This window comes from Cupressus sempervirens, chromosome 4 (assembly GCF_028749045.1).
Source record: "Cupressus sempervirens isolate cs-2001-9-10 chromosome 4, ASM2874904v1, whole genome shotgun sequence".
Classification (NCBI taxonomy): domain Eukaryota; kingdom Viridiplantae; phylum Streptophyta; class Pinopsida; order Cupressales; family Cupressaceae; genus Cupressus; species Cupressus sempervirens.
The window spans coordinates 419,813,203-419,826,431 of record NC_143121.1 but is presented as its reverse complement, the minus strand read 5'-3'; the positions used below and the strand labels follow the sequence as shown (position 1 = coordinate 419,826,431).

At 36.6% G+C, this 13,229-nt stretch overlaps 2 protein-coding genes across 4 annotated transcripts in view; both read left to right on the top strand.

The window, feature by feature from the left end:
• Window positions 1-13,229, top strand: part of ATXR2 (histone-lysine N-methyltransferase ATXR2) — a 250,198-nt gene that overhangs the window by 218,137 nt on the left and 18,832 nt on the right. The window lies entirely within an intron of this gene.
• LOC149561836 (uncharacterized) lies at window positions 10,450-11,741 on the top strand. Its single transcript, XM_089825373.1, has 2 exons — window positions 10,450-11,154; window positions 11,264-11,741. Exons 1-2 carry the CDS (start codon window positions 10,594-10,596, stop codon window positions 11,636-11,638), a joined length of 936 nt encoding a protein of 311 aa, XP_089681499.1. The 5' UTR covers window positions 10,450-10,593; the 3' UTR covers window positions 11,639-11,741.

The window sequence follows — 13,229 nt, the reverse complement described above, 5'->3', positions numbered from 1 at the left end:
CTTCTTTTCGCATGAAATTTGTACTGAATGCATCCATTTGTGATTGTTGCCAAGGATCGAAACCCCAGAGGCTGAGGCTATGCCATGTTCTCATTGCGGAAGGATTGCTGATCAAAATTTGTTCCACGGTATCCTTCCTCGACATAGGTGTCCTTGTTAAGGCATATTCTTTTGCCCCTTCCATGGGGGAGGATTCTTTGTAACGGACGGAGGAAACATATATAAGGAGAAATAAGCCAATTTTGCAAGGAATCAGCAGGCAAACGGAAGCCGTGGAAGAGTCAACTGGCGGCAAATATGGAAAAGAATTCAAGAGTTTTGGCCTCGGGGATTCAAGTTGCAGGCCCCTCGAGTTGCAGTAGCAAGAAGTAGAAGGTCAAGGAGGAACTCACTTATCTCACCGTCCAGTTCGAGGGTCTTAATGGGAGCGAATGCCGGAGGTGGTGGCAGGAGACCCTGGAGGCAGACCAGATTAAGTAGATTCTGATACAGGCACAGGTACATTGGGCCATCCAGCTTCCCATCTTCTCCATTCGGTTGTTCGAATCAGTATTGCGCACCATGATAAAGACATATAGCCTGCGGAGCAGAACAAGTACATTCATGTACAAGAAGCAGCAGATGACGGTGTCTTTTAAACCTAGGGATTTCACTAGGGTTTTCGGCATCCCTAGCTCGGATGATAAGAAAGTGGAGATCAAGAACCACAAACTCTCACGGGAACAGAAGGAGCATTGGATAGATCTAGTATGCCGGGATCTTACACCCATGGAGAGGGACGCAGCGGTCCAAGGGTCAAAGTGCAGAGGGCTTCGCAGGGACTTTATTCGAGAGGGTCACTGGCGGTGCATCATGGACGTCATCAAGAGCAGGTTGATAGGTGCCACTTGAGCTTCAGATATAGTGTTGCCCCAGGTGGTATTCATGAATGGCATCATGCAGGGTATGGTATATGATTGGGCCTCAGTACTTGCCGACAGGATGGAGGAATTTATGACGCTTCAGCACCGAACATTTTTTATGCCACACCATGCCATTGCGCTGTTCCTGGAGGCTGCAGCTAGCCAGATACCACTGGATGATTTTGAGGCTTCTCCGAGGGGCAAGTTGGCAGACGGGGAGCCTCCCATATTCTATTGGCGCCATTTGGATATAGGTGGAATAGCAGCGGGTTAGAAGAGAGTACTCCGAGGACTAGACACTTCTGGAGATACAGACAATGGACGGGAGGACACTTTGGAGAATGATGGGGTTGAGTCTGTGGAAGAAGAGGAAAGCACTTCGGCAGAAGTTGGCGGTGAGGCAACATTCTTTACCCCTCCTTAGCTGTCAACTTCGTCACACTTGACTAACTGCACAACAGTCATTCCCCCATTTGGCCAGCGCCATGCCCCGGTTGTGATGACCCCTCCGACGGTGGCAGAGGTTGCCCCACGAGCAGTGATGGAGATGGCCCCACAGACAGCAACAGAGGTTCTCCCACAGACAGTGACAGATGTCTCGCGGACAGTCACCGAGATATTGTCGACGGTTGAAGCGGAGGTGATTCCAGTTGTACCACCGAAGCAAGTTTCACAAGCAGATGTCGTTACAATCGCAGTCTCACAGGAGCACACTTGCCACCATCAGAGCTTGAGCCTCAGGTTCGTTTGGATGTCATTGATTGTGATGCAGTTGTCACGGTTTCGTCATCCTTATTAGTAGAGATTGAGCCAACCAAGTTAGCCCAGCCAGTACTGCAGCCAGTACAGCAGGAGGAGAGCATGGAGCTCGTGCAGTCAGAGCAACCGGAGGTGATGGATAGAGCTAGTATGTTTTTGAGGCAGCAATTCTGACTCACTCTTGTCAAGCGAGGTCCGTCCATCCAGTCTCCCAGGCGTTTAGGAACATCATCGACAGTACCAGAGCCTCAACCTCAGGAGGAGGGAATGCCACATGCCGTGGTTGCACCGACAACAGAAGAGGCGACATCGGATGTGGGCATGGCTCCTGCTGATGAGGAGGAGAATAGTGATGCAGAATGGTCATTGGAGGACTTCGCCAAGGAGGATTACGAATCGGATGAGGACAGGTGCAGGGACTACCTCAGGACTATGAAGTCTATGTTGAAGAAGGGACACGATATGGCAATTCAGGCTCTGACTCGGTGGAGAGAGTGGCATTTGATCGGAGCGTATATTTGTGGGGTCTGTCCTCAATGATTTCAGACTTGTTTTGTGGATAGAGGTTGGCTGGCGGTTGAGACACCAGAGATGTTGGTAGATTGGGCCACTGAGCCGGAGTTGGGACCCAGTGACACTCCACTCATGAAGCTGGCACATGAGATTGTAGGATTGTATAAGGAGGTTTACTATGCTTGGCGGCACGCGGAGGCGGACAGGGCAGTGGACAATGTTGCATCTCAGAGATCTCTGGCGGTTGAGAGGGAGGCAAGAGAAAAGTTAGCCGCCAATTTGACCGACCAGCAGGCAACATGGCCAGCAAAGCGGGCAGCACTATTGAGGAACATGGCAGCTGTAGTGCAGGATAGGGACATGGCTAGGCGAGATGCGGAAGCGGCTGTCCGGGATAAGGATGCGGCTGAGCACGAGTTTGCAGTTAGCCAGGAGGTAGGCTATGGATGTCGTGCTTCTTCTGAAGGAGGCCGTGGAGGTTAATTCTCAAATTCAAACAGATCTGCGCATCAGGACAGAGCAGGTGTATGAGTTGCGTCACTAGCAGCACTCTTCTAGGACGCCTCCTCCTTCTCTTTAGTATTTCTTTTGTTGTTTGTAAGTTGTCTCCTAATTTTGTTAGTCGTCAGGAGACGACTTTTCTTTTTGGGGGGGATGGTGTCAGCCGACTGGATTGTCGTTGGTGTTTCTGTAGCCGACGGAGTGATTGTCATCGGTGTTTTTGTAGCCGATGGGTAAATAGTTTGTAGCGGACATAATATTTGTGGCCGACGGACTCCTTCGGGAAGGTTCGGCGGATAGTATTTATATCCCGTCTGGGATCATTGTAAATCATCATTCATCTTATCTTATGAAGCATAATGTAATGTTCTGGCATATGCGAATATAATCTAATGAGTGCTGCTGTTCGTGTTCATTATCTGTGTGCATTTCTTAATTAACCTATGCAGTAAACACACCATACACATGCAAGTATGGGGTGAGTATCCATAAGAAAACACATGTGATAATAAACCATCTAACTAATCATCATCAATAACCGAAAATAATGTAATAATCATCGTGCATACATGAAATGTAGAGTCTAAGTAATCTCATCATATATCACTGAATCCATAGCACAATATCTGATAGTCTCAAAACAATGCTACTAACCATGAACATAAAACTGACCTAACAAAGTTCAGCCATGATAGCAGCCATGTATCTAGAAAAATGTAAACTAGGGCAGGCACTACAATAAGATCAGTGGTAGTAGTCGGGTGAAAAGGAAAGAGTATTGTGTATAACACAAAAGGCAACCAATGTCCTCGTGTCTTCCTTCCTTTGGGCTCTGGATATTTTTGACTTATCAACAGCCTCAATTCAATAAAATTTATTTACTCCAAACTCCATGAGGTGACATGATTCATATTGTGTGCTTACATGTCATATCACTTTGTTACGCAGATGGTCACCGCTCAAGTATATGATAATTATTTATCATTTGTTTCAGTTTATTTCAATGATTTTTCTAAATGTGTATAAAGTCTATAAATGCCGTTTTGGACATGGAAGCTTATATTATCGATCTTTAAAATTTTACCAACTGCAATCGCTTTCTGCCCTTCATAGATATACTTTGTTTATTTTATCATTTACTTTCTTCATTGTTCAGGCATAACTTGACTTCCTGTAGCTTCGTTTTGGAGTACTATTTGGGAAGAAGCTCTGACTGGAGACCTTTATCAGCATTCAAGAATTAACCATCATCGGGCCCATCATTCCTTGTGTTATATATGCAATTCTTCATAGACCACTGTTAATAATAGCCAGACTTTGGGCACCATTCACTAGAAATAATCTGTCCTTTGTATTTCATAATCTCACCATCAAATCAGCATATTAGATAGCTTCTGAGTTTGATTTTTGGTATTAATAATCTTTGCCACCATCAGGTAGAAACCAACATTCTGTCTCCATCTATGCAGTTTGTCCTTGCGGTGTTTTACATAGCTGAAAGTACTTGCACTTGGTCTGAAATCAGAACACGGTAAATCTTTAGATATTATGTGGCTGGCTGGGTGCTGTACTTAGACCCAACAGAACCATGCATAGCTGATAAATATAGATGGAACAGATCTGTGATGTTTGGAGTTACATCCTTTGGTCTGGTCTCCTACTCTCTCTGTCTTCACGTTACATTAAAAAATGATAAGCTGGACAAGTTCATGATCTCTTTATATGATCACATGTTGTGTATCATCATGATTATCCTTCCTAAATCTCAATGAAGTTCAATCATTAGGAAGCTGCAACAAGATTACTGAGGCTGGGCATTATCTAGAGTGAATAGTGCAGGCCTGAGATATATTTTGGTAGATAACGCTGGAAGAGTTCCTGAATGGAGATCTGTGCATTGGCATTTGAAGAATCTGCCTTTTGGAGTATGCATTGGTAGTATAAATTCACTAAACCATACACATGCATATTCAGTGTGGCATTGTTCTTTAACTGTATCATACTTTGATCTATGTATCTCGTGTTCTAATGTGGGAAATGAAATACTCATAATGTATTCTGTAGTCAGTAATCAGATTTGAACATGCCAGAAGGCATAGTTATCACTTATGTTCTTTTTCTAACTGACTTTCACTGACCTCTCATTAAATGCACACCATTCAAGTACAACAAAGTGTATAACTTCATAGTCTTTATATGACAATACTTCATCCCCTTGAAACTTTGGTATTATTACTTAAACGGAGGTCAAAATTTTGCAAGAATATTTGAGCTCCATCACCTTCATCTACAAAGTTGCACGTTGTCTTTATGCCAATGGTCTTCCTTTCAATTTGGTAAGATCGCCATATTGGAAGGAAATGGTTGTGTAACGCCCCGCCAAGGGATCCAAAAGAATTAACCTAAAGTTTCACTAAGTTTGCAAAACATTTTTTTTTTTTTTAAAGTAAGAAAGTATAACATACACATCAAACACATAGTAGCGGAAGCAATAACATGTAATCATCAACAAACATACATCACAAGTTACACCTTAAGGATCCCAAGACGTTGAGTCACATTTAAATTTAATGAATTCTAAGTCTAACAACTACCACATACATATGAAAGAATAATCAGAAAGTCCAATGTCCATAATATACATTTGTTCCAAATGCCTCTTGGCAATTTAATTCAGAATGCTCAATCATCCACTGTACATGTCACAGGGTATGAAAGGCTTAAAAGAATATACATATGTAAAGATAAAGATACATCATCCTCAAATCCATGATACAAAGTACAGTAAAATAAATGAAACTAATAACATACCTGATACATCCATACATCCATAATGATAAAACATCTATCATAAAATCTAACTATCCATCCTAATAATCCAAGAACATAGTGAAGGTAAATGTCAACCAAGAAAGCTCCAGCCACGGTGACCACAGACGGATCTTAATGGTAAGAGTAAAAAGCACTACCACCCGACCGTGTGGAACCTAAATGGTCCACTCCCACCGCGCTGAGGAGATAGTCTCAAGTCCCAAACAAGGTATCAAAACACAAAACACAAGTACTCTCTAAGTCTGAGAAATCCTAAAAGTATACTAACTCAAAGGTTCCAACATAGAACGACATCTAGACCCAGAGGCACCACAAAGACACGTAGGAAACCTGCTATGCAAGCGGGAAAGTGTCATCACAAAAGTCACGTAGAAGTTACCCGAGCAATCCCTTAGGAATCCCGGGTCCCTAGTGATTCCTGCGGCCACTAGTATCCTCTCGTACTGACGAGGCATACTGCGGAATGCAAGGTCATAACCAAGCGTTCTCTCTACCCCATCCTAGCCTGTACTAGCACTCAAGGCATGGGAGAGAACATACAATTATCTTATTAGGTTCATTTAAGTCAGTATTTAGGTGAGATGTTTTCACTTGTTAAAACAACTTACAATGGGTTACTCCAGGCAGCCTCTTAGGGCCCCAATCCCCATTGCAAGCCACTTCCCGACACTACACATAGATAACCTACCCTAGGCTCATGAAATCACAAATCAAATAATCATAATAAAATCACCTCAGTCCTATACAAGCAACTGAAAAACATCATAAAAGATAAGCCACAAAAATTACACCAGTTCCTCATGAGCAACAGGTAAGCATCAAATAATAATCATATGATCACAACAGTTCTCTATCAGCAACTGAAGGCATCAATAATAAATCACAGTACTAATCAAAGACTCCAAAATGGTCAAGTCAACACATGACAACATCAAGAACATAACAAACACTTCAGTCCTCTCAAGCGACCGAAAGCAATCCAAGTGTAACTGATCGAGACTCAAAAATGGTTATCAAATATAACTAATCGATGACTCAAAAATGGTTATCCAATATAACTGATCGATGACTCAAAAATGGTTAAGTCAGGTATCTTATATACATACACTTCAGCTTCACACCAAGAAACTGGAAAGCAATAACAAACAGTAAATGCAATCATGTCATAGAGCATACCATCACATTACCAAGGTCGGGTATAAAAGATCGAGACTAAAACATCATGACATCACATTCATATAACCCCCGAGCCTCTGGTAACAACCTATAACTGGTCAAAACTAAGCCAACCCCCAAAACTACAAAATGTAGACAGCATAAAAACATCATAATATCATAATTCGGTTTGATTTGAAAACATGTAGTTGATTTAAGTGTGAGCTTTCAGTTTTCTATTTAATGTAAGTTTCAAGTAGAAGAGGTTCTCAATTAACCCTATAATTCACGAAGTCACCCCCATTAATTTGAATCAATTTTCTAAAAATAACCTAAAGATAAGTTATTTATTTAACTTATTGAATTAAAAGTAATTAAGATCTAAACAACATTATTAAAAATAATATTAAAATAGATCTACAATTTTATTGACAATATCCATTATTAATTAAATTTTAATTAAATTGATTAATAATTTAACTAATTAAGCACTCATTTCCATATCTCATAACTATCATTATTATTTTTTTTTTTTAGTTTTAGCAAAACTATAATAATTCAATAATTTCAAGTATCTATACTCAAATATATTTAATGATTTAAAATAACTTCAATTTACTATCACTTAAATACAATTTAATCTTAATTGAATTTAATATTCAATAACTATAATTTATTTAAAAATAAACAATAATAAATAAAAATATATATAAATTATTAACTTTTTTATTAAATCTATTAATAATTAATACTTAAATAACAATTCAATATTACCAAAATCCTAAGCCCAAAACCGAAAATCAATATCTTGCTCACGGCATGTAATAAAGTTTATTTATATATTTTAAAAAAAAAACAATGGCACAATATATATTTGCCATGCGATTAGACTAAAAAGAACAATGACAATTTTATTTATATTTGCCATGGCACGATATATAAATCGCTGGCCTTTGCAGCGTACGGCTGCTGCTGTCACAGTCGTATGACTGCGTTCAACAGCCACCTGCGATTGCAGGTCAGTGGAGGTACTTTTGTATTTTCCCCTTTAATTTATATTTATCTATAATTATAACATTTACACAATGTCTTCTCAATTGTGTAAAAGAATATGTGATATTTTATTTTAATTCAATTTTTTTTTTTTTTTTTTTTTTTTTTATAATAATAATTTAACAAATAAATAATTTATGAATTAATTATATCTCTTTTCTATAAACGTATTTAATTTTTTTTATATTTTATTAAAAACAATAAAATTAAATTCAAACATTATTAGTATTATTTTTAATAACAGTTGCAATCATAGCCTAATAGAAAAAAAAAAAATCATTTATCCATCTGAATTTTCAATCTAGGATTTCCAATACCAAATTCAATCTCTTTTCAAATTTAGATTTCTTAATTCCATTTAACTCAAACCCCAAAACTCGATTTAATTCCAATAAATTTCCTTCATCTAAAATCTAATGGAAGAAAAGATAAGCTGAACAAATAATAGAAAACCATATACAGAATAATTTCCAAATATCCAGACAATCATCTCACAAATATGAAGAAGACAGGAAAGATGAAAGCATATTTAAATTAAGCGAAATTCACAAGTGTCTACCTGGACATTGATGCTAAATCGCCACGCCCCAGAAAAACTGTAGCGAACAATCCCCTTTCAGATCTCTCTTCTTTCCGAAAATCCACCCCCCTTCTCGAAAATTTGCCGTCCCAAATCCCCTGTCCAATATCTGCGGTCCCTCTAAAATGAACCCCTAAAGTTGTGATAAAGAGTTTTCTCCTCAAATCGGGGCACTAATTGTGCGTTCACCCGAGAGGACTCTTTGCTCAACTGAGTTAACTCAAAATTATCTTTTATTAATCTTTGCTTTATCTTTTTAATGCATATTAAATGAATCATTAAATAACTTTATTTAATTTTTCCACTTGACTTCTATTTTTAATCTTTATTACTTTTAATCCCATGCACACTTTATGAAATTAAAATAACATTATAATTTCCTCTTATTTTATCTTTTTAATTAATTTCTTATTTTCAACACATGCTCGCATCATGCAATCTTACAACTTTTAATAATTAATATATTTTCACTTTTTAATTTATTTTAGAAACTTAATTGATAAAATATTTAATTAACTTAAATAACAATAATATTTAGCATTTATTTAAAAATGAACTCTAAATATTTTATTATTAAATTAAATAAATATTATAATGTTCTAAATTATCCTTAAACTTTTATCTCCAAATTTAATTCTTTTTATTTTATTAATTTCTCAATTAATTAAATATAATTAAATATTAAAATATCTTAATAATCTTCTATTAAATTAAATCATTAATTAATCGTTTTAATTAAACTTAATTAATAGAAAATACATCAAGGCCTCATAAAGCAACATACGAAAACCCATCATAGAAAAATACATACTAAATCAAACAAAAAGGATTATAATCACGAAATAACATCATTTGATGCATTCGGAGGGTACTTAACTCAGATACTTGCCCTAATTATCAATTAGGACAATTGGCTAAAGGGTTTAGGAATTGGACTTAAGAGTTTATCTCCCCTCTCTTACCATTGAGATAATGCGATAGGGTACGCTCATCCTAGCAATTCAGGGAAGTCGATACCCGGTACTTGCAACCTGCATAAAATCCATGCATGTACAGACACAATATTCTAAGCTAAACAGACAATGGCAGGAAGTGGTGCATCGTGTAGATCCCGACTAGCAGGTGACTACGACTCCCTTCCTTAACCACATCAGAAACACCATACATAAAGAAAACAAACACGCACACCATACACATGCAGTATGGGGTAAGTATCCATAAGAAAGCACATGTGATAATAAACCATCTAACTAATCATCATCGATAATTGAAAACGTTGAATAATCATATACATGCATGAAATATAGAGTACCAAGTAATCTCATCATATAATAAATTGAGTGTAAAACAACATCTGATAATCTGAAAGTAATGCTACTAAACATCAAGTATAAAACTGGCCTAAAAGAGTTTGGCAATTAAAACAAAATGTGAACTAGGGGTAGGCACTACAGGTTGTAGCTATCCTTAGAGTGGCAGCTGATTACATTAGCCCTGGGTTTGAAAAGGTGCGTACTATTTTGCAAAAGGAAAAGATTTCTATAGACAAAGCTCTAAAACCAATTAGGACATCTTGGAAAACTTCTGGCATAACTATTGTCTGATGGATGAAAAGACACAAGAAACCTACCATTGATAAATGTGATTGCAATGCCCCCCAAAGGGGCAATGTTTTTGAGGGCTATTGATTATGAAGGACAAGTTAAAGATGCACAATTCATTTTTAGAGTTCTCATTGAGGCAATAGAGATGGTGGGTAGTGAGAATGTGGTCTAGTTGGTCCCAAATAATGCCACAAATTGTAGGGGTGCAGGTACTTTGGTTGAGTCTCGATACAACCATATTTTTTGGACACCATGCACCATACACTCTCAACTTGGTCAAGCAACAAATTGGCACCCAAATAGATTGGGTGAAGCAAATATACCAAGAGGGAGAGGAGATACAAATGTTTGTGACAAACCACCACATGTCACAATCTATATTTAGATCATTCTCCAAGTTGGATTTGTTGAAAGTAAATTTAAAATCGTGATTAGTTAGTTTCATTTGTTTATTTATTTTGAATAAGTCTTATATTCATGTTCAATTATCAAATTATTTCTTGTTTATAACATCATTTTATATTTGATATCATATTGTCAACTTGCTTAGGTTGCTGAGACTGAATTTGCATCTCATACTGTTGTTTTCAAACGACTCCTCAAGGTGTGATCAGCATTAGGCCAAATGGTTATTTGTAACCAATAGGTTGTATGGAAGGCTTCAAATTCAAAGAGAGCCTTGAAGGTCAGGGGTATGATCTTGGATGAGCATCGGTGGGCTTGTGTCCAATTTGTATTGGATTTCACCGAGCCTATCATGACTATGCTACGCTTTGATGATATAGATGCACCTTGTTTGGGGGATGTGTACGATGGCATGGATACCATGGTAGAAAAGGTAAAGTTTTCTATACAAGAACATGAGACTAACCCCACAAAATGTGAAGCCTTATGCAAAAAGGTGGAGGCAATCATTCATCATCTTTGGGAGAAGATGACTACCCCATTACACCTCCTTGCATATGCCTTATCTTCAAGGTACTATAGCCAGGAAATACTTGTTATGCTGGATAAAATTACACCATATGCAGATGAAGAAGTTGCTACTAGATGGTACACTACATTTGCAAAACTCTTCCCAGATGATGAAATGCACAAAAAGGTGAGGCTAGAATTTGGCTTATGTGCTTCAGGATCAAAACTTACTCCATATGCAATAAAGGGCCAAAATGACATGGGAGCTATCATATGGTGGTACATGTATGGTCAACCATTCAATCATCTACAACCTCTTGCAATCAAGATTCTCTCACAAGTAAGTTTTCATTCATTTATTTATTTAGCAATTGTATTCTACACTTTAGTGTTTAACATTCTCTAATTTGCTTTTGATTTGTATGTTTAATTTTATGAACACTATCTAGGTTGCAAGTTCTTCTACTGCTGAACGGGATTGGAATACATACTCCTATATCCATTTAGTGAAGTGCAACTGGTTGGGCTCAAAGAAAGCTGAGGACTTGATTTATATACATACCAACTTGTGTCTTTTGTCACATAAGGAGGATGGATACAAAGAAGGGTCAACCAAGCTTTGGGATTTAGCCCTTGAATGTGCAAACTTGGATGCAACACTTCAGGATCTTACAATGATGACAGATGATGATGTTGATAACATCATAGCACATGCATCTAGCACAATTGGAACCATGTTTGGTTCAAATGAACTTGCAAATGTTGCAGCAAAAGGAGATGATGAGAATGTGGATTTTTTTGAGAACCCTTATGATTCTGATTGACTGAATTTGATTTGTAAATCTTGAACCTTGACTCTTGATTGATCAGTTTTGAACCATGAACTATGTATTGATTTTATAGGTCAAATTGCATTGGAATCTTGAACTTGAGTAACTTACTAATTAGAAATTATTGTTATTTCAATTTGATTATGATAATTGCTACAGAATGTTTTATTTCTGTATATTTCCTGTATGTCTTTGCAATGTTTGCATACATAAATTATAGTGTATATATATATATGTGTGTGTATATATATATATACATATACATACATTCATACATACATACATACATATACATGTATATATATATACACACACACACACCCAAACGTATCCAAAATCCAAAAAAAAAAAAATCTGTGCATCAGCACCCCGCACCTGCATCAGCATCAAAACCAGCATCGGTAACTTAGCATTTAAAGACATGCAAAGTCAAAATGTAAAAACAATAAAGATAAGGTTTTTAGAAAAGGAACATCTATACATCTAAAAACAGTTTGAAAATTAAAAAACTCAAAAGGATATCTTATAAAATGATAAGTTTCCTGTCTTAGATGAAAATTAAACTTCAAATAAAATATTTCTTTGTTTATTTAAAAATCAATATAAAACTATTTGATTGAAAGATTTCCTTCTCAAAGTGTTTTATTTTATTTGATTGTATAATTATTTTATACTTTTAGATTAATTAGCAAGATTAAACATTAATAGTCTAAATTTCTGCTATATTAAATGTTAGTCAACATATATCTAGCCATTAGTAAAATCTATTAAATCAATTTTCTGCTTAATGAATCCTTGTTTTATAAATATATGATAGCTATATTAAATTATCATTAATAATGATAATCATGAAAGTGTGATCAATAATATGTATAAAATTGTGTAGTCCAATATTAACTTAAATTAGATTGGACTAATGATTAGTTAGATCCCACTGATCTAATAGCTAACTATATAATCCAACACAAAGACCTTGGCATCATGTAGTCAATACGATTGCAGGAGGGATATTACATATTTGCATCACTCTCCCCATAAATGCTATGTGAATTGCGACTAATTTTTATAAAATTTGTGTATATTGCAAATTCTTGTTAACCCTTCCCTTCTAGACAAAGGAGGACTTCTGTCCTCCAAACCACCCTATTTATTCCTATTCCTATATATTTTAGACTAAAAGCCAATTTTGTAATGTTCCCTCTGTAAGTTTTCTGCAAATTCTGAACTTCCAAAACTGATATAATGTCTTTAATCTTGCTGAAGATGTTCTTCAAATACACTAGACCTGTATATAAATTGTTCCTTGGAGTAGGAAGATTATTCTGAAAATGTTTTTATCCCTTCTATAAATCGCATAAGGCATTAATGCTAAAGGAGTAGACTTATTGTATTTGTGTGTCCTTTATCCACATCCTTACCTCTTATTTATATGGCACCCAAGAGGCATGTCCTTAGAAAGTACATGACTCTTTCTAGGTTGGCCCTATATATAAACCAATAATTACATTGCCAAGATTGGCATCTCAATGATTTACAATTAGTTAGTAAATATACTAACTATAACTATGCAAATAGAACATTAATA